General features: G+C 41.5%; 1 protein-coding gene across 1 annotated transcript in view; it reads right to left on the bottom strand.

Annotated features, from left to right (window-relative positions):
* LOC122809332 (gastrula zinc finger protein XlCGF7.1-like) overlaps positions 1-24,750 on the bottom strand; it is a 204,234-nt gene that overhangs the window by 69,702 nt on the left and 109,782 nt on the right. The window contains exon 2 of the mRNA XM_044080736.1: positions 11,450-11,664. Within this exon, the coding sequence (XP_043936671.1) occupies positions 11,450-11,491 (42 nt within the window). The 5' untranslated portion in view covers positions 11,492-11,664. The remainder of the gene's footprint in view (positions 1-11,449; positions 11,665-24,750) is intronic.

Raw genomic sequence — 24,750 nt, 5'->3', positions numbered from 1 at the left:
GTTATTCAACTAAAGGCTATTACATTTTCATCAGTAATTAATGTGCTAAAGTAAATATTTGTATGCAACTCCGGTTCGATTAGCACCTTGGGCAACTATAGTACTAACAAAGAAGGATGGGTGTTCTTATCCTAGGAGGAGGGCATACTCATGGGTACACTGCAAGGTTGGAGGGTGTACCCATGAGTACACTGCACATTTGGAGGGTGTACTCAAGGGTACACTGCATGGTTGGAGGGTGTACTCATGGGAACACTGTGTGGTTGGAGAGTGTACTCATGGGTACACTGCAATGTTGGAGGGTGTACTCATGGGTACACTACATGGTTGATCTCCGACAGATGTTGGGGGAAATGTAGAGGGTGTGGTAATGCCTTTAGAGATGCAGAGACGATACTCCAGCATGACCATTGAACCGACATCATGGTACAGTATCTGTGTGCATGAAAGAAAGGACTTAAAAAATAAAAAAAATCCTCCTCACAGCAGTATGATGCTGGTCTGAGATGCCTTGATATTCTCCTTGGCCCTAAAGCTGTGTCACAAAGTACAAGGGTGTCTTGTAAACCTGCTGAATGAAGAGAGAGAGAGAGACACCCAGGGACAACTAACTTGAAGGGCAGTTGTCAGCACGAAGCATTTCAAAATCAAAAGCTTAGAAAATTCACACTAAGGATCAATGCCTACTACTTGGAAATATGCAGCCAAGCCACACTTCAGGCAGTATAGAGGCCTAGAGAATCAACGTTCAAGTCCAATCCCTATAGCTAGGAAAAATGTTACCTCAGCCAGATCAGGACTCGCATTCATGTCCAAAGTTCAAATGTAATGTTTTAGATCTGAATAAAGCTTTTACATTGCCAATGTTTTAGATCTGAATAAAGCTTTTATAATGCCAATGTTTTAGATCTGAATAAAGCTTTTATACTGCCATGTTTTAGACCTGAATAAAGCTTTTATACTGCCCCATTCTTTGATTCACTTTTATGTTTTTTTGGATATACTCTTTGGTTTTAAGTAAATCATTTATCCTGAATGCCATAATTCTTGTTGGTTGTTTCAAATGTAATTCTCTTAAACAAGGATATCCTGCTACTACCTCACCCCTCAAGTTATGTAAATGCTGTGATTATAGCCATAGTAATAAAACTTACAATGGCTGTCAGGATTCGTGGCATGTGTGTCCACATGAAAACATAAAGACAGATAAGTAAATGTTCTTATCATGCAGCTGTGTTTGAGAATGTCTTACCATTAAATTACAAGCGGCTGCCAAAGCTTAAACACCAGAAGTCACATGTAAACTGTCATTATTCAAACCAATTAAAATCGATTTATAAAGCCTAAATCCAGGTTTGCAACAAAAACATACATATCATAGCCCTCATGCTTTTAGCACAAGAAATCTGGACAAAGCCCAAAATAATGGGGGGGGGGGGCAAAAATAGGGACGGATTTTAAATATTGCTCTTATAAACTTAGAAATTTGCCAGAATACAAAACATCAAAGAACAAGCGAAATGACACTATGACAGCCGGCAACTTCAAAATGGCAAAACGGATTTAATAAAAGTTAGCGCTTTCAACGAAGATAGTACTCCCACCTTCTTCAGACAAACAAGAGTAATTGATCACAAAAACATTTATAAGTGTTTGGTAACAATCCAATGACCAATCAAATAAAAGTGCATTTAAGCTACCTTTTTCCATGACAACCTTAAAGAAATATGTTAATTAAATAACACTAGAAAACTAACACTCCAACTCAAACTTATAACAATACATTCCTACTAAGACAACTGATAAACTTACAGACCAGTAAAAATGATTTATATAAATCACTATCAGACTGATAAAATTAATCAGATATGTCAAAAGGGAAATAGTAAAGAATATTATAATTTAAATAAAATATATAAAATTCATTAAATACTACATCATAAGAAATGAATTCCCGAATAACATACTAGGCTTCAGCATATCAAATATATTACAGTAATAAAAATTATTATTATGATCTAACCTATTAACATAAATATGAATCAAATCTAGTAGATGATTATTACTTATTTGTACAGAGGCACCTCAAAACACATTTGGTTATTAAACCAGAATTAATGTTAATAAACAAAAATGAACATGAATATAATAAATACTTGTCATCTTTGTAAAGGGAACCACCTCAACACACATTTAATAGATAAACTGTCGTTAATACCCGGGAAAATAGGTGCCCTAGTTCTTATCTGCCACATCAGTTCATCTATCTCCAATTGTAACTGCCGAGCTCCACCCCGGATGTCGACTTCCCTGTGTTGTAGAATCACAAATTTGAACTCGTGTCCATCATGCTCAATGCAATGCTTAGCCAAGGCATTGTTAATATCTTTTTTAATAATAGCATATTGATGCTCATAAATTCTTTGTTTTAATCTACGCTCAGTTTTTCCAATATAAAAGGCGTTACAGAAATTACACAATGCTGCATATGTGACGCTCTTAGTCTCACAATTATAATGACTGGTAACCTTATATATTTTGCTATTAATAGAAAATTGGTTACCCACCTTAATATGTTTGCATTGAGCACAGAAGCCACATTTAAACATACCAGGGACTCTGTTAATACTTGGCCTCTTTTTCTTTTCTAACATCCATTTTAAATTTTGACCTCTCCTATAAGTAATTTTTGGATCCCTTCCCAATATTTTAGACAAAGTATCATCATTTCTGATAGTATCCCAATTCTTATTCAAAACCTCCTTGATTGACTGGTAATCAAAGGAGTATGTACATAAGAAACTGGTATAATACCCTCTATTACTGGCATTTCTGATTGAACTTGAATCGTCTCCTCCCAGTCGACAATCCTCTGGAACTTCATTAACCCGATGAATAAAATTACCTAATAAAGGGGTAAACTCACCCCCAGTACATTTAGAAGTAACCTCCCTAATGATACTGGTGATTAAACTGTTAGGGTACCCTCTATGAATAAACATCCTTTTTAAACTATCACATTCCGAATCATAATCACATGCGTCTGTGATCATTCGGGCTGCCCTCACAATTTGTCCTTTTACCACTGCTTTTTTCTGATGATACAGGTGATTGCTTGTGAAATGTAAAAAGGTATTAGAATACGTGGGTTTCCTGTAGATTAAACTCTTAAATCTACCATTCATCCTATCATTAATCAGAAGGATGTCGAGGTAGTTTATTTCAGTTTCCCCTACATTATAGGTAAATTCCAGAAATTCCGTGAACTGTGTGATCTTAGCAATAAATGCAGAAATAAGCGACTTGTCACCTTTCCAAATACAAAAAATGTCATCCTGGTACCTTGTGTACCAGGTGACATGTTTTTGAAACCTTCCTAACCTTCCTTTAATTTTCTTATGTGTCACATTAACTTCATTCAAAGTGACCTGAATATAAGAGGATGTATTAAGATGCTTGGACATATAGTCAACATAGACGCAATGGTCCATGAATACCAAACCACCCCCCTTATCTGGCTTCATCACCCTAATATTACAATCCTTCAGCAAATTAACAAAATCATGCTCTAAAGTTGAAATGTTACATTTAGACTTATGGTGCTTGTATATTACTTGATTCTTAATAGCCCATAAATCGACTTTGCACATCTTTTCAAGAGTTAGATGATTTATTTTTAGAAGGTTCAATTGATACTGATATGTATCAGTATTTGTCTATGATTGCCCCTAGGACACCTACTTTGTTTGGTTCTCCCAAATTACATAAAACAATAACTGCCCCTCCTTTCAGACCTATAGTTGACGGGAGAGGGTCAATCACTTATATTATTTATCTAGTTGAGGCATTATTAGAAATTGTGTTGACTAACAACTTCATGGTGTTTGAGGGACAATTTTACCTACAAAAATCAGGGGTTGCATTGGGCTCTCCTTGTGGGGGTTGCTTTGCCAATGCCGTTATGGCATATTGGGAAACCAACAAGTTGTTCATGGAAGTGTTGTTTCAAAAACATCTCACCTGGTACACAAGGTACCAGGATGACATTTTTTGTATTTGGAAAGGTGACAAGTCGCTTATTCCTGCATTTATTGCTAAGATCACACAGTTCACGGAATTTCTGGAATTTACCTATAATGTAGGGGAAACTGAAATAAACTACCTCGACATCCTTCTGATTAATGATAGGATGAATGGTAGATTTAAGAGTTTAATCTACAGAAAACCCACGTATTCTAATACCTTTTTACATTTCACAAGCAATCACCCGTATCATCAGAAAAAAGCAGTGGTAAAAGGACAAATTGTGAGGGCAGCCCGAATGATCACAGACGCATGTGATTATGATTCGGAATGTGATCGTTTAAAAAGGATGTTTATTCATAGAGGGTACCCTAACAGTTTAATCACCAGTATCATTAGGGAGGTTACTTCTAAACGTACTGGGGGTCATTTTACCCCTTTATTAGGTAATTTTATTCATCGGGTTAATGAAGTTCCAGAGGATTGTCGACTGGGAGGAGACGATTCAAGTTCAATCAGAAATGCCAGTAATAGAGGGTATTATACCAGTTTCTTATGTACATACTCCTTTGATTACCAGTCAATCAAGGAGGTTTTGAATAAGAATTGGGATACTATCAGAAATGATGATACTTTGTCTAAAATATTGGGAAGGAATCCAAAAATTACTTATAGGAGAGGTCAACATTTAAAATGGATGTTAGAAAAGAAAAAGAGGCCAAGTATTAACAGAGTCCCTGGTATGTTTAAATGTGGCTTCTGTGCTCAATGCAAACATATTAAGGTGGGTAACCAATTTTCTATTAATAGCAAAATATATAAGGTTACCAGTCATTATAATTGTGAGACTAAGAGCGTCACATATGCAGCATTGTGTAATTTCTGTAACGCCTTTTATATTGGAAAAACTGAGCGTAGATTAAAACAAAGAATTTAAGAGCATCAATATGCTATTATTAAAAAAGATATTAACAATGCCTTGGCTAAGCATTGCATTGAGCATGATGGACATGAGTTCAAATTTGTGATTCTACAACACAGGGAAGTCGACATCTGGGGTGGAGCTCGGCAGTTACAATTGGAGATAGATGAACTGATGTGGCAGATAAGAACTAGGGCATATATTTTCCCGGGTATTAACGACAGTTTATCTATTAAATGTGTGTTGAGGTGGTTCTCTTTACAAAGATGACAAGTATTTATTATATTCATGTTCATTTTTGTTTATTAACATTAATTCTGGTTTAATAACCAAATGTGTTTTGAGGTGCCTCTGTACGAATAAGTAATAATCATCTACTAGATTTGATTCATATTTATGGTAATAGGTTACATCATAATAATAATTTTTATTACTGTAATATATTTGATATGCTGAAGCCTAGTATGTTATTCGGGAATTCATTTCTTATGATGTAGTATTTAATGAATTTTATATATTTTATTTAAATTATAATATTCTTTACTATTTCCCTTTTGACATATCTGATTAATTTTATCAATCTGATAATGATTTATATAAATCATTTTTACTGGTCTGTAAGTTTATCAGTTGTCTTAGTAGGAATGTATTGTTATGAGTTTGAGTTGGAGTGTTAGTTTTCTACTGTGTTATTTAATTAACATATTTCTTTAAGGTTGTCATGGAAAAAGGTAGCTTAAATGCACTTTTATTTGATTGGTCATTGGATTGTTACCAAACACTTATAAATGTTTTTGTGATCAATTACTCCTGTTTGTCTGAAGAAGGTGGAGTACTATCTTCACTGAAAGCGCTAACTTTTATTAAATCTGGTTTGTCATTTTAAAGTTGTCGGTTCTCATAGTGTCATTTCACTTGTTCTTTGGTGTTTCGTTTTGTGGTTTACCTGGTTTGTGAAAGTTGCCAGAATAACAGATTTTGTGTTGGCATGCATTTTCTGAAGAACATAAAGTCTGAAATTCAAATGTATGCTGTTATTTAGTGACTTAATTTCTCAGTGATTTGACAGAAAATCACAAATTTTATGAAGAATACACCAAAAGTATGAGGCAAAAATATACAGCTGAAAGGTTTGTGACATTATATATATATACATACATATACACACACACATATATGTGTATATATATATATATATATATATATATATATATATATATATATATATATATATATATATATATATATATATATATATATATATATATATATATATATACACATATAGACCCGCGATGGTGGTGCTGCGGTAGCGTTGTTGCCTCACAGTAACGCTGTCCGGTTCGATTCTCAGCTAGAGTGTCTTCTGCGTGGAGACATGTGTGAATGGGCGTACCTTCGTTGAAGGTTGTGCGTCAGGGCTGGTAACTCTGCACATAAAAATCAACTACCAATCATTAGCGGACCAGAGTTCCGCTGTGGCGACCCCTAACAGGGAAAAAGCCGAAAGACACAAACAAATACACATATATAGAGATAGATAGCAATATATGCATCATTAAAATGAATTAAAGCAGATGAAACATAACACAGCAATCAATAAACCAAAGTCATACAATTTATAAAACAACTTCATATTTAAGTTCTTACTTTTCTGGAAGGTTCATACATGTGAAAATCAATAAAAATCACCAAACTGCTCAGGAAGAGCACTGTATCAAAATAAAGACAGCATCTTGGCAAAATACTTTAGTTGGTACATAACATCATAAAATTATCTCCAATGCTTTCATTTAATCAAATGCTCTAACTGCAGCGAAAATTATTTGAAATACACTGTAATGGCTTAGTTTTTCTCACTCCCCTTTGTCATACATAGCTGCATCTAATACCCTTCATAACCCAGTTAATATTTGTCATCAATGACAATTTCATCACCCCCCCCCAGCTTTACATGGAGTCAGGTTCGGGTGTTGCATCAGCTGTCGTCTCCTCCCTTGATTCACAGCCACTCTCCTGCCTTCTAAGACAGTCATGCTTGACTATTACAAGTCTTCTCCCATAAAATCAATCTACCTTGGCTGGTTGTCATTTCCTCCTCCTGCCTTCTTGCAGTCTCTGCCAAGCCTGCTTTGCCTCTGTAATCTGCTTTACTTATCCACTGCAAAGAAATGAAGTATATTACTTCAAGGTTGCTTCAAAATAAAGACACCAGCTTGGTGTTTACCCCACCACCTGGCTTTCAAAACTGAAACTAAAACTCCTGCAGCCTCTTTACAACCATAACTCTGAAGTATGTGAGTGGCAGTTCAAACAACCAATCATCAGGTAGCAACATGGAAGTAGTACTCGGTGCTTGCAAAATGTCTTGACACTAACAGTTAAGTTTGTGTACACTTATGGATGCTTTACCAGTTTTTACAGCTGCTATCATTTTTTCATGAGGCATTTTAATTCTTTTTGTGATAGGTGGTTCTGGCCTTACTAGGTAATCAAAGCAGTTTCTTCTATCGATTGTATAATTTCTTAATATCTACTGACCATTTGGATGGACTGCTGAATTTGATGCTGTATCTGCTTCTGTTGGGGACTGCTTTGATAGTGCATTTATCTAAATGAGCACAGAGATCTTTGTCTTAAGGTGGCTGCATATCCTGTATCCACAGTGGGGTTAATGGGGGTAAATTCTGACATTTCATTGTACAATTGTAAAAGATTTGCTTTATTGAGGGTGGTGCTGGTTACCTGGGGGATACATATTCTGTGAGTAAAGGTAACTAGTTTGTGGTCCAACTTAACTACTGAGGGATCAACCAGGGACAGAGAACATGCTGAGGCTGAGTTTGTGAGAACTAGGTCTAAGATATCACTGCCCCGGTGGGATTCCATACAATTTGATCCATGGAATTCTCTTAACCCAATCTAAGAAACATTGTGGATACCCAGAGTTAGAAGTTTAAGTACTCCAGTCTATGGAGGACTAGCTGAAGTCAGCAAGGATTAAACAGCCATCTCTAACAGTGATACTTTCAAGGTATGTCAGTAAGTTTTCATGATTGTGCGCGGCCACAGAAGGAATTTAGTAACAAGCTCCAAATTGAAATTCTGACTTACCTAGTGTGAGCTGCAGTTCGATGAGCTCATGGGGGAGGGGTAAACACTAAGAAGCCATTGCCATATCTAGTGCTCTTGAAGGCACGATAGGCACAGAACCATGACATGGATGGGGTTTTCTCATTAATCTTGAGCCATGTCTCAGTAATTGCTCAAACCATCTGGACTTATTTCAGATGGTGAAGTGTTCCCAGATCAAGCAGTTTGTTGTTAAGGGCCATCTTAATGTTATCTGATTTACTATTCAATTTGTTAATTAGCTTGGTATGTCCATTGTATGAACTCTGCCTAGAAAATGAATGATGGGGGCAGCAAAGGTTTTGGCAAGTATGGGGAACACTTGAAAAGAGGTGCAGACCATCCTTTGCAAAGCAAGTAAGACTGCTGATCATCTCATCCCACAGAGAGACATATTGGATCCTCCTTGGAATGATACCAGCTACTCAGCCCATTCCTGATTGGAATTATCCTTTCCTTGAATCTAGGCATCATTCTTAGTGAGGGGTGGATACAACTCAAAACCAAAGTCTTATCTTTGACTGAAGCATGCCTAGCAAGTTTCACCAAGTCCTTCTGCATGTCTTATATGGGTTTACATGGCAAATCATTCACTCCAACACTGACTACAAACATGTCAGAATCATACTTACTGGAGGTGAGGGCCCTAGATATATCAACAGTCCTGGCTCCCGAGAGACTGCCAGCTGTAACCCTGTCTTTGTTCAACCCAGTGAGGAAGCAGCCAGTGTGTCTAGCAATGGCCTCACCACTTACAAAGATGTTTCCAGAAACTGGTTTACTTTTTATTAAACACTGGAGTGCTATGTTGTTAAGTGACTTGATGAAGGGGTGCATACCAGAAAATGCATTCTGGAGATTTCATTGCTTCCTAGTCTTGAGACTTCTAGGAGGCTTTGGTAGTGATTTTTATGGCATCTGACTATGACAGTTTAGTGTTGTGAGCAGGAAGATATTGCATTCATGTAGGTGAGGATAAAAGAATGTAACCCTCGCTACAGACATGAGATTTAGAGGAGGCTGCCACCAAGTTATCTATGTATTTGCACCTTTCACAGATAGGATCTGTTAGGTTTCTGTAAAGAAAGAGAACATTTTCAGTGAGTACGAGGCAGGTCTTGCACTACCTTAGGATAGCATGTGCTACAAAGCTGGCAATAGGGAGGTAGTCTACTATTTCTAGTCTGTCCATGCTATTTTATTTTTGTAGAAACTTTGTTGGGGGGTGGAAGGAAAGTAGATGGTAAAACAGGATATTCAGGAATAACAAAAAAAAACAGTGCAGCTGGTAACAAGCCTGTACAAGTCAGTACTGGTGAACATAGATCTGCACAACTTTCTACAGCCAGTAGCATACTAGAGGCAGTCATCCACAAAATGAATGAAGAAAATTTTTGCAGTAAGGATTTAAGTAAAACCACACTTGTACACAATAACCATTGTACAGCAAGTACTGCAGTGGTGTGACTGATGTCAGTATATAGCAAACAGAAAAAAGACCAAAGAAAAGCAGCTATAAACTTGGTTAATTAGTGTGTGGCTAACCAGAAACAGCAGCAATGAATGCACTCTCACTATGAAAACAACTATTGTCAAAAAATGGCTCCCACACTAAGCTACAAACAAGCTAATTATAAACAGCAAAAACTGAGCTAAATGGAAAAAAAAACAAAAAAACAAAACAAATTAAGTTCAAGAAAAACATTCAGTATAGTCAAAAAATTAAAAAAAAAAGAACTTCCCCAAGTTATTTTTGGTGTAAGAATTGTTCAGAACAAATTCCATTAAAATTATTTAAGCAATAATTCACAGTGGGTGTGGGTAAATCCCTATATAGCAACACCAGGCATAGGTTATTGCTCTTATACAATGACATTATTTAAGAAAGTAATTGTTTACTTTTCTTAAATAATGTCTTTTCATAATGGCACTTTAGTATTCTTCCCCCTTTTTAAGGGTTTAATGATTTATTGCAGATGCATATGGTATGTACCACCGCATGCTTCAACAGTCCATCAGTAAAGTGCTAGGTAGATGCCATAAAAAAAACACCATACCAATATCAGATTGCCTGCATGTCTTCTTCTTCTTTTTTTAATTATTTAGTAAAGTAACAGCATTGCTTGAAGATCGAGGGACAGGACAAACATATGAGGACAACAGGGGACATTCTGCTAAAGTCTGAACAGTTGAGAGGCAAGTTTAAAAAGACTGAGATCAGTTGTATCACCAGGACTTTAAACTTCCATAACTTTGCAGAATGTCCTGATTATTTTTTACTCCTATTTATTTTTTCCTTCTTAAAATATGTCTAGGTGGCATATTCTGATAGAAAGTCCAAACGCTCAACAACAGTTAAATGACTGGCCTTCCTGCTATTGGAATATACTTGATTTACAAAGGGCACGCTTACTGGGGTGTCCAAACGGTGCTCATGTTTTGGAATAGTAGTGATCTGTCATTGTATAAATAATATTGCAGCATTTATATCTGGTTTAACAAACATACAGAACAACTTTTCCTTTATAACATTTCTATACATGCAACTTAAGCTACTACATAAAACATACATCACTTCTTACCCTACTCTATTATATCTAATCTTGAATCCTTAATGTATAACTACCCACCTCCCGCTGAATATGTAATACATTTTTACCCCCTTTCCAGCTACTTCTCACTACCAATACTTATTTTTTTCTGATCAACCTCACACACTCTCACTCTCTTCTCCTTACATCTTCTCCATGTAAATATGTATATACCTGTGTGTATGTATGTATACGTATATGTACATATATATATATATATATATATATATATATATATATATATATATATAGTGTGTGTGTCAATTTACGTAGACAAACTGATAAAACAATGCAATCACATTTCTTCTTTTTTTAAATATTTTACAAACCAGCTGTCTCTGTGTCAACATACCCCAATCTGTACTCTGTAAATTCATTGTATGCTACTTAATATGACTATCTACTCTTCTACTAAGCCTGCATGCAACTGTAGTCTTTCTGAATGGAGTTTTTCTCCCCGGGCCTTATCTAAAAATGTGTTTCTGATCCAGTCAGACTTGCCCAGTAACCAAATGTCAAATAAATAAATAATACATCCATTTCATGACACACTGTTGTACAACATTTTTTCCAAATTACATCAATACATATTTTGTATGCACAAAATTACTTCTGCCGTCTGATACTTTTGGAAATGGCAGGTGCCCAATAACACATATCAAAAACAGCTTCAGCTAATCTTAGAGGTTTACCACTTGACCCCAAAAATCTTGCTTTTGTCATTTCAGTATAATGAAATCAAACTGTTAACGTATCTCTATATAGTTTAAAATAAGCATACCTCTAGCAGTATTATCTTCTTTGGTTGTGTCGATATATCCATTTAATAAGCTTCAGAATTTTAATACTGATGGATGAAAATTAACCACTTAAGGATATAACTACAAGCAGTTTCAAACAGAAGTTGTTTCCTCCTCAAGTCCTTCTAAGCTTGGGATACAGTGATTTCTTTAGATCAATTGCATCTTCATTCCTTACTAAAAGCATTAATTATTTCTGAAACAGAGAATGAAACAAGTAGATGGATTAACAGACATTTTCTAAAGCATTTCAAAAATATCTGTATACACATATACACGAAATACAATGCAGACACAAATACAGTAATAAAAACAATGTTAAGCAGAATACATTCAGCCATGGAACATCCCCAACAGAGGGCAGGATTCACGAAGGCTTGCACGGAGTCTAAGAGCAGTGTAAGACTCCATGCAGCCCTCGCGATCCAGGAACAGCCCGAAATTCTGTGTAAGAGACCAGCTAAAACGTCTCTTACACGGAGTGGGCGTGGATATGCTAATCACCTCACTTGCAGCCAAAAGGCATGCAAATGAGGTAGATTAACAATCCACAAAGCCCAAAGCAGCCCGTGTAAGAGCCGTTTTAGCTGCAGAAATTTACTCAGTTGACAACTGAGTACGTTTCTGCAAATAACACAATGGAGCCATGTCAGCTCCAAATAAAGGGTGCATATGTGTCAGGCAGCATGCCAATGGCCAAATATGTGGCCATTGGCAAGGTACCCCGATGCAAATATGATAAATACATTTTTTTTTTTCGGCCGAAGTTTAAACGCAGCGCAGCCCCGCGCAAATGGGCTGCGCTATATAAAACATAAAAATGAAGGTTATAAACCCACAAATGTGGGTTTTATGCAATACATGGATTTACAATGCAGGGACCAGCAGACCAAAAACAACATGGCCACCATTTAGTGGTTGCTAAGGGGGGAAGCTGAGTGTAAGACATGTAACTAAGCATTAGTAGGCAATCTGATGTAAATGAGTGTTAGGATACTGAATTCCACTGTCACATAGCAAATGAGCACATTCTGAGTAGTGTAAGAGATACATAAGGTGGAGGAATAGAGTAGGAGATAGGTGACATCAACAGGGGGGAATGGCAGAAAGAAATGCAGTTCATTGGAGGTCAGTGTTACATGACAGATGTCAGACACATATCATGGAAAGAGGAGTGCCACAAGATAAGCATGGAAAAGTCAAGAAATGGAAGGTGTACACTCTGTTGCTTACACCAAAGTTTCTTGCTGGGCATGGATGCGCACATGTGCGCGCCATGAGGCGCGAGTAGGGCAGTGTGCGCACGTGTAAGGCAGACTGAGCATGTGGGAGCCTGTTGGCAGACTTGTAAGACTGTTTGCGCTGGTGTGCGCATGTTTTAACCCAAATAAGATGATTCTAAACCGTGTAAGCATGTGTGCGCGTGTAAGCCACTGTGAGCGTGTTTCTGCTGGTATGCGCGTTGCTCCCCCCTGAGGAAACAGAAAGGAAAAAGGAAGCAACAGAATTAGTAGGAAGCTAGCAGGGAATACTGCTGGAGCTAGCAGGTGAAAACAATTAGAAGCAGGCAATTACACAGGTAGAATAGTAGCCCAGCCAAGCACTTAAAACTCTGCAAACAGCAGTGCAGGATGTTTCTCTCAAGAGACATGGCAAGACAGGAGTAAGCTATTAGAAGTGAAAACTGAAAAAAGCTGAACTCAGAAATGCTAGGGGCTGCCATAGCTGTCATAAGCTACTTGCTGAGGGTGGTGACAATGCAAATGGTGCCAGACAACCCACAGTGAGGAGATGGAGAAGAGTGTACAGGCCCAGGGTCACCTACCACGGGTTACATGAGCTGGAGATACTGGAGCGCTATAGAGTGGACAGAGACCTCCTGCAGCAAATTGTTGAGCTGTGCAGGCCATGCCTAACATACAGAACCAACAGAGGGGAACCCATCCCCGTGGAAACCAAGGTATGTGTTGGCCTGAGAATACTAGCAACAGGTACCTTCCAGAGACCAACTGGTGATATGATGGGGATATCACAGGCATCAGCCTCCAGGGTACTGCACCAGTTCCTGGATGCCATGTCAGCACATGTCGGTGATCATGTATATTTCCCCAATGCCCGTGAGGTATTGGCCAGCAATATACGTCTCTTCCAGCAAATAGCGGAATACCCTGAGGTAGTGGGTGTAATAGACTGCACGCACAAAAGCATCAAAGCACTAGCCGGTGAGCGGGGTAGGGCCTACATTAACCGCAAGGGCTTCCCCTCCATCAACTGCCAGATCGTGTGTGATGCCCAGGGCATAATAATGAATGTGTGTGGTGGCTGCCCTGGGAGCTACCATGATTCCCATATCTGGCATTTGACGCAACTGTACCAGACATTTGCCAGTGGGGACATCCCACATGGACACCTAGTGGGGGATGCAGGTTATGCACTGGAGCCATGGCTGATGACACCCATCAGAAACACACACACACCTGAACAGGAACGCCATAATGAGGCACATGCACAAACACGTAATGCAATAGAGCGTGTGTTTGGGCTGCTCAAGTCACGGTTCCGGTGTCTGGACACATCTGGTGGAGCCTTGCAGTACTCACCAACTACATGTACCCAAATTGTCATGGTAAGTGCTATGCTACATAATATGATCTTGTGAAAACAGCTGCAGCAGGACCAGCATAGGGCCAGGCCAAACAGTCCCCCATCACTGCCAAGGCCATCACAGGCAGAGCGTGACTCGGAGGAGGAACAACCTGAGCCTGCCCCAGTAGGCAGAAGAAGGTGTGCCCAGTATGCCCTGGCCTTGGCAAAGAGGCAACGCATAGCACATACACTGGCTCAGTAGGAACCCTGGGAATGATACTCCTCTCTGACTCATTCATATAATAACAGGGATGCCTAAAGTGACATAACCTGCTCTCAAACATGTACAGGGAGTGTAGTATGTGCATCCAACAGAGGCAGCCCTGCAGCACCACCTGAGGCATGAATGCCATGTGTTAAGCAATGTAACACCATGTAGTATATGCAAACTTGATGACCCTGACTAACATCCTACCCTCACCAAGCATGATGCCACAATATGACGATGAGATGATCAATTGCAATAACTGGCTGAAGTATTGCAGTTAGTCAAAGGGGATCCAATGTGTGCCAGCCTGGGATGACATGCTGAGCATGACATGATGCTCCACCTGCTAGGGGTGGTGTGCACCTATCAGTCCAGGCCTTATGGATACTGGCAAAGGCTGTTGTTACCCACAGCGTGCCTTGAATAGGTAAGGCTCAAAACACAAACCCACCTCCATAGGTATCACAAGGGATAAGAACCTAGATGTAATGCTACCCAATGCCAGAAGTCTAAACAGCAAGATGCATGCAGTCTAAACTCCCCCAGTATGGAGAATGTTGATATCGGTCCCCCAGTATGGAGAATGTTGTTATCGGTCCTGTAACAGAAAACTGGGTCAAGGCTCACAACAGCACCCTAACACTACCAGGTTACAACCTCATACTGTGCTGTACAGCCTAAAAACATGGAACAAGCTACAAAAGGAGGGTGACTAGCAATAATTGTCAAGGATAACCACACCCCCATGTTGGTACCACAACAAGAAGCAGCATGGACTAGCCATGGTCAAGTAACAGTGGCTAAAACTGCCTACCAGTTTATAGCCTGCTACAGACTACCGTCCTAACACCAGGAACTGCACTTGGCCTACGTTGGAATACATGAATATATCAAGCCCTCCAAACCACATTATATTGGGTGACTGAAAATACCCAAACATAGACTGGGAGCATTATACTAGCTCCAACACTGTAGGACAAAAGTACCTAGAATCCATAAACCAAAATGCCCAGGAACAACGTACCACTCCCACAAGAGGGGTAAGCATACTGGATGTGATAATCAGCAACATGGGTACTGGATGGCAAGATGAGAAGAGTATTCCTCACTGGTAAGACCTGACCATAGAGTAATCACACCGGATTTACACATCCTGACCACAGTCCCTGGCCAGAAAACCACAGTGAAAAACATGTGTAAAGCAAAAGTTGCACTCCTCCAAACTGATGTGGAATCCATTAAAGGCCCTGTGCAGGTGCAAAATATGGGCCACACCTCAGAACCTGTTATACAGGCATTCCATGAACACTGCCAGGAATGCTTGGATTATGCAATCCCAAATAAAACCAAGACACAATGCCATACATGCAGGCATCTGGCATGGTGGACTCCAGCCATTACCAAACCATGCAAGAGAATGAGGAAGCTACTACATGATAGAGCAAACATAAAAAGGGAAGTAATCACTGATCAGTAGTATGGCAATAAAATATGTCCACACAAACAATCCACTAAGGCCAGCTACAACAAGTTGAATCTGTGAATCTTGAGGCAATGTTACACCTGCCTCAAGTACACAGGCAACCCTCACCTCCCCCCAGGAAATACAAATATATGTGAGAGATGCAACCATTTATCCAAACCGGAGGCTGAGCTCGCTTAACTCAGTACTGTCAAAACTAGTCAGGAGGAGAAGGTAACCACACACACCACAAACCCAGTCTCACATAGACCTATCACAACTGCAAACCAAAGACATAAACACAGAAAAACATTCCCGGAGGCCCTAATTACAAACACACCACATCAACAGAGGCCTCCAAAGTAGACACCCAAGCAACCACTACCTCCAAACATAGCACATGCAAAACATAGTACACAAAGCTGGTGTGCCAAACAGTCACAGGCCAGAAGGAGAAACAACATGCCTGATACAGTTGTAATAGGTGACTCCATAGTCAGACACACTGCTGTCCCACTAACCAGACTGAACAAGGGAAAGGGTACAGTAAGCTGCCTGTAGGCTGCTACAATACACCACATAACACAAGTACGCAGATCACCCCAAAGCAAGTAGAAATATGATGCAGTCATTGTCCATGCTGGCGTGAATGACCTGAGATATACCTCCCCAGACTACATGAAAAGAGACATAGATGAGCTCTCCGATTATGTAGTCCAGGCCGGTATGACACTGACCATGTGCAGCATCCTACCCTCACCAAGAATGATGCCACAGTACAAACACAGAATGATCAGCTTTAACAAGTGGCACAATTACTGGTGTCAATCCAAGGGTTCCAATGTCTGTCTGCTTGGGATGTCATGCTTGACAAGCCACGCTGCAGAGCCTTTCGTAGGCAAGGCTGAAAAGACTAACCCACCACCCAAGAAAACATAAGTGGAAAGAAACATAAGAGTAATGCTGACCAATGCCAGACGTGTAAACCTCAATATGCATGCTCCCGAGGCCCTCCCCAGTATGGAGAACATTGATGTCTGTGCAGTGACAGAAACCTGCAGCAAGGCTCCTGACAGCACACCAGCACTACCAGGTTATACCTCATATCATGCGTTATGGCCCCAAAACCTGGACCAAAACATAAAAGGAGGGGGAGTATCCATATTCAGCACAGACACCCACACGTCCAAGTAACTGACAATGCACGAAGCATCGGAGACCACCCATGTGCAACTAACCATAGGCAAAACTGCTGTACAGTCTGTAGCATGCTACAGACCACACACTCACACACAGGAACCCCACCCAGCTGTCTTGAAGACATTGGACAGTATGAATGTCTCACCAAATACCAAACAAGGTACTCACAAATTACCACATAGGTGATAATCCACTATGTATGGAAGGAGTAATCAGGGACCTAGGGATACAAGTGGACAGTAACCTGTTATGTGACACTCACATTGCCAACATGGCTAGGAAGACTGTCTATATTGGACACCGTATCATGAAAGGATTCACATCTACATCAACAGAGGTCATTGTGCCCCTATACTGTTCTCTTATCAGACCCATAATCTAGTACAATGCCTCATTTGGGATGTACCTTACCCGACACCTGCAGCAGTTAGAAAGACCTCAAAGGTACCTCACCAAGAGGATAAAGGGTCTCAAATATATGTCATATGCTGCCTGGATGTAGACACCCCAGCTGAATGCAGTCACATACTGCCTACACAGAGGCGTTGTATGCCTGTTGTACAAGGCCATGTCCAACACAGGAGTAACGGACATGCTCCACCCCAGAAAACTCAAATCCATCGGAGCTGTGAGAGTGAGAGATGTCAACTTCAACACATAATGAAATAGGATGTGCTGGAGGGACAGATACATAACCCAGAGGCTCCCTACACCCTGGAACAGAATCCCACTCCATGTTAGGCAGAGCCCCCTCACTGGAATCTTGCCAAGTGGATGGATGATCGTAGATGTACACTGGGGGTCTTCACGGTGTCACGTCCAGACAGAGGCACAGTAAAGTAAATCATAAATGACCATGATATTCACATATCAAGGGGTGGTGAAAGCCACACACACTCTGGCTAGGCTTATAAATGCCCTAGAGCGGATAGCCTAGTAAGAACCTATGAACCTATGAAGATACAAATTGTACAGGACACTAAGGATAATCACAAGGCTTTCTTAACTGATGGTAGGAACCTTGTTGGGAATTCACAGATATGCTCTGAATCACTGAAATATTACAAACAACATACCAAACACACACACATATTGCCAACATCCAACCTGACAGGTGCAGTGCAACCCCCCCCCCCCCCAAAATGCAAAATATCTATCCCAGCAGAGTGCTGGCCCCCTGACATTGCAGATGCTGAGGTAACAGCCAGCATCTACAAAACAAAACACACAGCATCAATGGTATGAGATGGTGTCCTGGGCTGAGTCCAACATGGACTCCAAGAAGAATGGAATGCCAAATAACACTACTGCTCAATGTCAGCCTTACCACAGGATATGTACCCAAAGAGCAGTGTACAACAACAGTGGTCCTTCTCAACAAAGGTGTTGCCTGAATGGATACTGCAAACTACCACCCCAGAATCCTGACAAGCTTGGTCTGCAAAGCTATGGAAAGGATCAGCATGTACCGCAGACAAAGATATTGGGGACCTACTGACACTGGACTCTACCCACTATGGCTTTCTTAAGTGCAGATCCTGCCCCTTAAACATGTTTGACTCATTTGAAACAGTCATTAAGGTCATTGATGAGGGGAATGTGGTCCACACAGCATAGTTGGACCTTGCAAAGGCTTCCATACAATACCCCACGTGTTCATTATAGATAAGCTCACCAGCTTAAATATAAACCCCTATGTCAGTAGAGGGGTTGCAAACCAGACCAAGGACAAAACTGACATGGTCAGAAATGCTGCAGCCATGTCAGACTACAAACCAGATATAACTGGCATCCCACAAGGCTTGGTCCTGGGACCTCCCTCGTTTGGTATATATGTCCCATAGGTACAGGCCAACATGGAAGGACTGTGTCTAAACAAGTTTGCAGAGGACTACAAACTGGCCACCATATCTGAACCTCCGGCTGACACAAGCATCCCACAAAAGGGCCACATAGGAACAGACAACTGGTGCCATAGCCATGTTAGCAAGCTAATTGCAGAAAAGTGTATAGTCAACCCCTGTGGATATACAGTAAGTGCCCACCAATTACCACATAGGTGTTAACCCATTAAGTACTTAACATGTAATAAGAGACCTGGGGACACAAGTTGATAGATATCCTGCATTGGACAAGCATGTGGCTGTAGTGGTTACAGAAACATACCATATACCCACCTAATGATGAAGGTTGTCAGATCTAGATCAGGGGAGGTCATTGTGGCTCTGCAGTCATCCTTCATCAGCGTTACAATTGACTACAATAGCCCCTGTGGGATGTACCTCAGCAGACACCTCCATCAACTGGAAAGTCCCCAAAAGTACCTCACCAGGAGTAACAAAGAGCTTGAACAGATGCCATGTGTTGCCTGATTAAACAAACTGCAGCTCCACACACTGCCATACTGCCCACCCAGAGGCAAGCTGTGCCTGATGTATAAAGCCATGTCCAAGCTGGAATCAATGAACATGCTGCACCTTGTACAATCTGAATGGCAGTGAGCTATGCACATGAGAGACCTGAACCCCAGCACTGACATACATAGGACAAGCTGTACTGAATGATCCATAACACAGAAGCCACCCCCACTCTTGAGTAAACTCCCAGTACAGGTTAGCCAGAGAGTCACTCATCGACTCTCCTCAAGAGGAATCTTGATGAGTGGATGGGAGATGGTAGGTTTACCCTGGGTATCACTGTTATGTCACGGGTAGACGGAGGCACAGTATACCAACCATGACATATGTCATGGCAAACTCCAGTTACAATGCGTGTCGAAGGACAAACACACTCTCCGACTAGCATTAGAAATGGCCTAGGGCACATCGCTAGTGTTTGCCAATGTACACCTATGTTGTGGAATACACTACCAATGTTGGACAAGCCTGGTTTAAGTAGTTCATATCTGAACATAATGCAACATGGTCAGATGTGCACAACTGGCCCCTAACCAGTCTGTTGTGCTCACTATGAAAATGTAAAGCAGTGATAGGACTAAAGCCCAGGATACTGTCCACCACAGTGAAAGTACTGAACCAGTACACTATATGGTACTACAGTGTTAGGTCAGTTTGAAAGGATGTTGACAACTGTATGCAAAGTATCCCATGCAAACCCTGCAGGCACAGTATAATCCCTGTTGTGTTCAGACACAAAGCAGTTGGACAGTAAGTACACAACATGACACACAACACACAATCATAAACGTGAGATATTGTTGAAGTTCACACTCATCCACAAATGGGGTAGGCTGCAGAGTTAAACATATGGAAAGCTCACACTGGGCATGCTCACACACTTTGATAATTGAGACATATGTCAGACAACATGCCATGGAAAGCCTGAACTGGGCATGCTCACACACTTAGGCCAAATCTCATTTTAGCAGTTGGCCACACATATCTGGTATTTGTACGTGTTATTCCAGGAACCAACCACATTACAGCAATCTTCCCAGTGCACACAGTTAAATGACTACAGAGACATAAGTGATATAGTGGATCCCTCTCATATTCAAACATCTTCCACAGATACACAAGTTGTTCACAGAAACAGGGAATGCTATGGCAATAAAGACCTGCAAACAGTCTATCAGCAACAAATTATGTGCATCTGACAATTAAACATATGGGTGTAGAGGTCAACACTAGGCTGTTTGCCCTAGGGAATGACAGCTTAGCCAGAGTGTGCTTGGCGTTTGCCTCCCCAGTACAGCAGGCTACTGTGCCACTGTAAAGTAGGTCACATAAGGCACTGTGTGAGGCTAGTGTGCTGTGCCTCTGTCAAGCAGGGACACAGTGGAGCTCCCAGGGGTTGAATTTGCTAAGCCACATCCATGTTGTTGGTGTGTGCTGGAAGAGGGTTGGTGAGGACCTCTAACAGTAAGTGGGCATCAATAACAGACTTGAGGGGAGCCTTATCTGCAGTGTCTGGACAATTTCACTGTCAACACTTTGTCGTGATGATTATGAGGGAGTGAAGTGTCGTGCCAGTATTGTTCAGAGATGTCCTCCCACTGTGGGCTACTGCTCTGCAATGTATTAGCTCACTCTGTCTGTTGGACAGTTCATATATGGCTGGTGTACACCTGACAGGTGTCCTGTTGTGGAGGAGTCATGGGTATGTTTGGGATAGCATGATCAATGCAAACCTTCCACATGCTCATAGAATGCAATTGTCAAGGATCATGCAGAGTGGCCTGTATACTCCCCCAGCATGGGTCCTTTGAAGTCTTCCACCCCAGTCTTCACAAGTGTAAAGTCTGCTTTTGATAAATACACTTTGTTTGCAGTGACAACCTTGCCTGGGGGTGGGGATGGGATATGGATGTCCAGGGAAAGGTGGGTATGGGCAGATATCAACAATGGTGGTCTACCTCTGGTGTGGAACAGTGAGTACCCATGTTGCAGATGGTCAGGTGCAATATGTATTCCCCCTTGTGGCTGTGGTGAGTGGTTCTGCCATAGCACATGGACTCACAAATTGTAGTGGCTGTAGGGTAATGTTGTAGAGGCATGAGTAGTACCCACACACAATATACCTGTACCTGACGTTAACAACTGGAATGGTGTATGTGAACACCTTCATATCTTGGGACTGTTCCCAGGGAAGCAAAGTGTGTGTCCTGGATGTGGGAGGGGTGGTCCAAACTGGTTGTGTTGTGTGTTACAGGTCCTATGGTCACGAAGCATGGTATAGAACATAACCTGCCAGTGCTGATGCGCATATCTGACCCTGAAGTAGGTGGCTGCAAATGCATATATATGCTATCCCCCACCTGACAGGTAGTACTACATGTACATACCTCTGTAGAAATAATGATGTCAGCACCCTATAAATACTGCAGGTGCAGAACAGATGCCCAGTAATTCGAATAGTGCACTCTGCTAATGCATCTCCCTCAAGTGTCATAATATAGTTAGGTAGTGGTTTGAATCCTGCAAATGCTCAGTGTGTGTGTGTGTGTGTGTGTGTGTGTGTGTGTGTGTGTGTGTGTGTGTGTGTGTGTGTGTGTGTGTGTGTGCAATTCTGTGTGAGAGAAATGTCCCTTTAGGCAACTAGGAGAACACACTACAGGATGCACATTCCCCTTTCTAAACACCGATGATGTCAGCACCCTATAAGTACAGCAGGAGAAGGAAAACCTCCTAGTAATGTGAACAGCACGCTCTGCTAATGCGTCCATCTTGAGTGTCATAACATAGTTAGGTAGGGGTTTGAATCCTGCAAATGGAAAGTGTGTGTGTTTGGGTGAGGGGGGTTAGTGTGTGTGCAATTCTGTGTGAGGGAAATGTCCCTTTTGGCAGCTAGGAGAACACACTACAGGATGCACATCCCCCTTTCTAAACACCGATGATGTCAGCACCCTATAAGTACAGCAGGAGAAGGGAAACCTCCCAGTAATGTGAATAACACGCTCCATTAATGCATCCATCTTGAGTTTCATAACATAGTTAGGTAGGGGTTTGAATCCTGCAAATGGCAAGTGTGTGCGTTTGGGTAAGGGGGGTTAGTGTGTGTGCAATTCTGTGTGAGGGAAATGTCCCTTTTGGCAACTAGGAGAACACACTACAGGATGCACATTCCCCTTTCTAAACACCGATGATGTCAGCACCCTATAAGTACAGCAGGAGAAGGGAAACCTCCCAGTAATGCAAATAGCGCACTCCGCTAATGCGTCCGTCTTGTGTGTCATAACATAGTTAGGTAGGGGTTTGAATCCTGCAAATGGCAAGAGTGTGTGTTTGGGTGAGGGGAGTTAGTGTGTGTGCAATTCTGTGTTAGGGAAATGTCCCTTTTGGCAACTAGGAGAACACAATACAGGATGCACATTCCCCTTTCTAAACACAGATGATGTCAGCACCCTATAAGTACAGCAGGAGAAGGGAAACCTCCCAGTAATGCGAATAGTGCACTCCACTAATGCGTCCATCTTGTGTGTCATAAGGTCAGGTAGGGGTTTGAATCCTGCAAATGGCAAGTGTGTGTGTGTGTGTGTGTGTGTGGGGGGGGGGGGTGGAAGTAGGGTGTGTGCAATTACATGCGTGAGAGAACTGACCCTTTTCGCAACCAGTACAACACACCAGCTGGTGCATATTCCAATCTCTACACAGAGATGATGTCAGCACCCTACAAGTACAGCAGAAGAGGGCAAACCTCCCAGTAATGCAAATAGCACACTCTGCTACTGCGTCTCTCACTACTGTCATAGCACAGTTAGTTATGGCTTTGAATTCCACACATGCCACGTGTGTTTTTGTCACACAGAATGCCCATGTGTGTGGGTTATTGTTCACAATAACGCATGACAGCGATTAAACCAGTAATGGCAATGGACACAGATGATGTATGTGTGTGCCAAATACACATATGTACATGTGACCTTCAATAGTTCCCATGTCTGATGCCTGCCACATGTGAATACATGGTATTTGCACTGGATAACATTATGACTGTGGTCTTCTGTGCAGGTGCTGCATGTGGTATGTGTTTATATACAGTGTGAGTTGTATATGATATCATCCTAGCAGCGAGGGATACACACCTGGTCTGGGGCATATAGTCTACATATTGTTGATGAACAGGTGCTGCATGTTTTCACCTGTTGTGGGAGTGGTAACAAGTTGTTCCATAGCAATGCAGTGACTACATGCTAGGAACCTTTCAGCTAGGGTGTTGTAGCTACAGTAATTCGTCAGCATTCAGTAATACTTCAGCATTCTTGGTGAGGGTATGATGCCAACCAAGGTCAGGGTCATACCAGCCTGTGCCACATGCTCAGAGAGCCCTTCTATGTTCCCTATCATGTAGCCCAGGGAGGTACATCACAGGCCAGCCATAGTGGCATGGACAATGACGGAGTCATATGTGTCCATGCCTCTGACTGACCTGTATGCTTGTGTTATGTGGTGGACCATAGTGCCCTACGGGCATATCACTGTGACCTTCACCTTGTCCAGCCTGGTGAGCGGGACTTCACTGTACCGGACAATAAAGGTACCTAACACAACTGTAGCAGGTGTGTTGTCTAGCCATACAGGCTGTGACTCTTTGGCACACAGGATTTGTGCGCTATGTGTTGCACGTGCTGTGTTCCGGCTTAATGTATGCCTGTGTTCCAGCTGCAGAGGTGTCTGCTGCTCAGGCAGCATGCTATTCTGAGGCTCCATGAATGGCCCAGTGTGTTCATGTGTTTGGATTGCTGTCAGTGTAGGTCTACATCAGACTGGTACTGTAGTCACTGTAGTATTTCATGCCACCTGACAGGTTATGCCAGTACTGGGTTCAGAGTGCTTACTCCCCAGTTTGGTTATGTGGTTGCATCTCATACATGTATTGTACGTCCATGTGTAGGGGAGAGGGTTGACTGTGTACATGTGGCAGCTGTGACATTGCTACATGACCCTTATATTCCACAACTGTACCATAGAGGTGACTGACAAGTGACCTATGCACATGCTACCATAGTATTGTGATTGCCATGGTGATTAACAGCACATAGGGCCAATGGGGAACAAGGTACAGAAGGTGAGTATGTGAGGGTGTAGTGTCTGTGATTAGTTAGCACTGGCATATATGACTGCTCACGTGGTCAAATGCCAGGTAAGTCATATGCAAAGTGTCACAGGCAACGTACATGTGAACAGGACAAACAGTGACGTTCTGTCAAGTGAGACATGGATATACATATAGTAAGCTATGCAGATGTCACTAGGAGTCCACAGAAGCTCTGTAAATCTGCACTGCAGGTGGGATCAGTGTTCCAG

The sequence above is a fragment of the Protopterus annectens genome, chromosome 8.part0 (genome assembly GCF_019279795.1).
Source record: "Protopterus annectens isolate FY-2018-M chromosome 8.part0, PAN1.0, whole genome shotgun sequence".
NCBI classification, from domain to species: Eukaryota; Metazoa; Chordata; order Ceratodontiformes; family Protopteridae; genus Protopterus; species Protopterus annectens.
The sequence above is the reverse complement of the archived record's forward strand: the minus strand, read 5'-3'. Positions and strand labels throughout refer to the sequence as shown.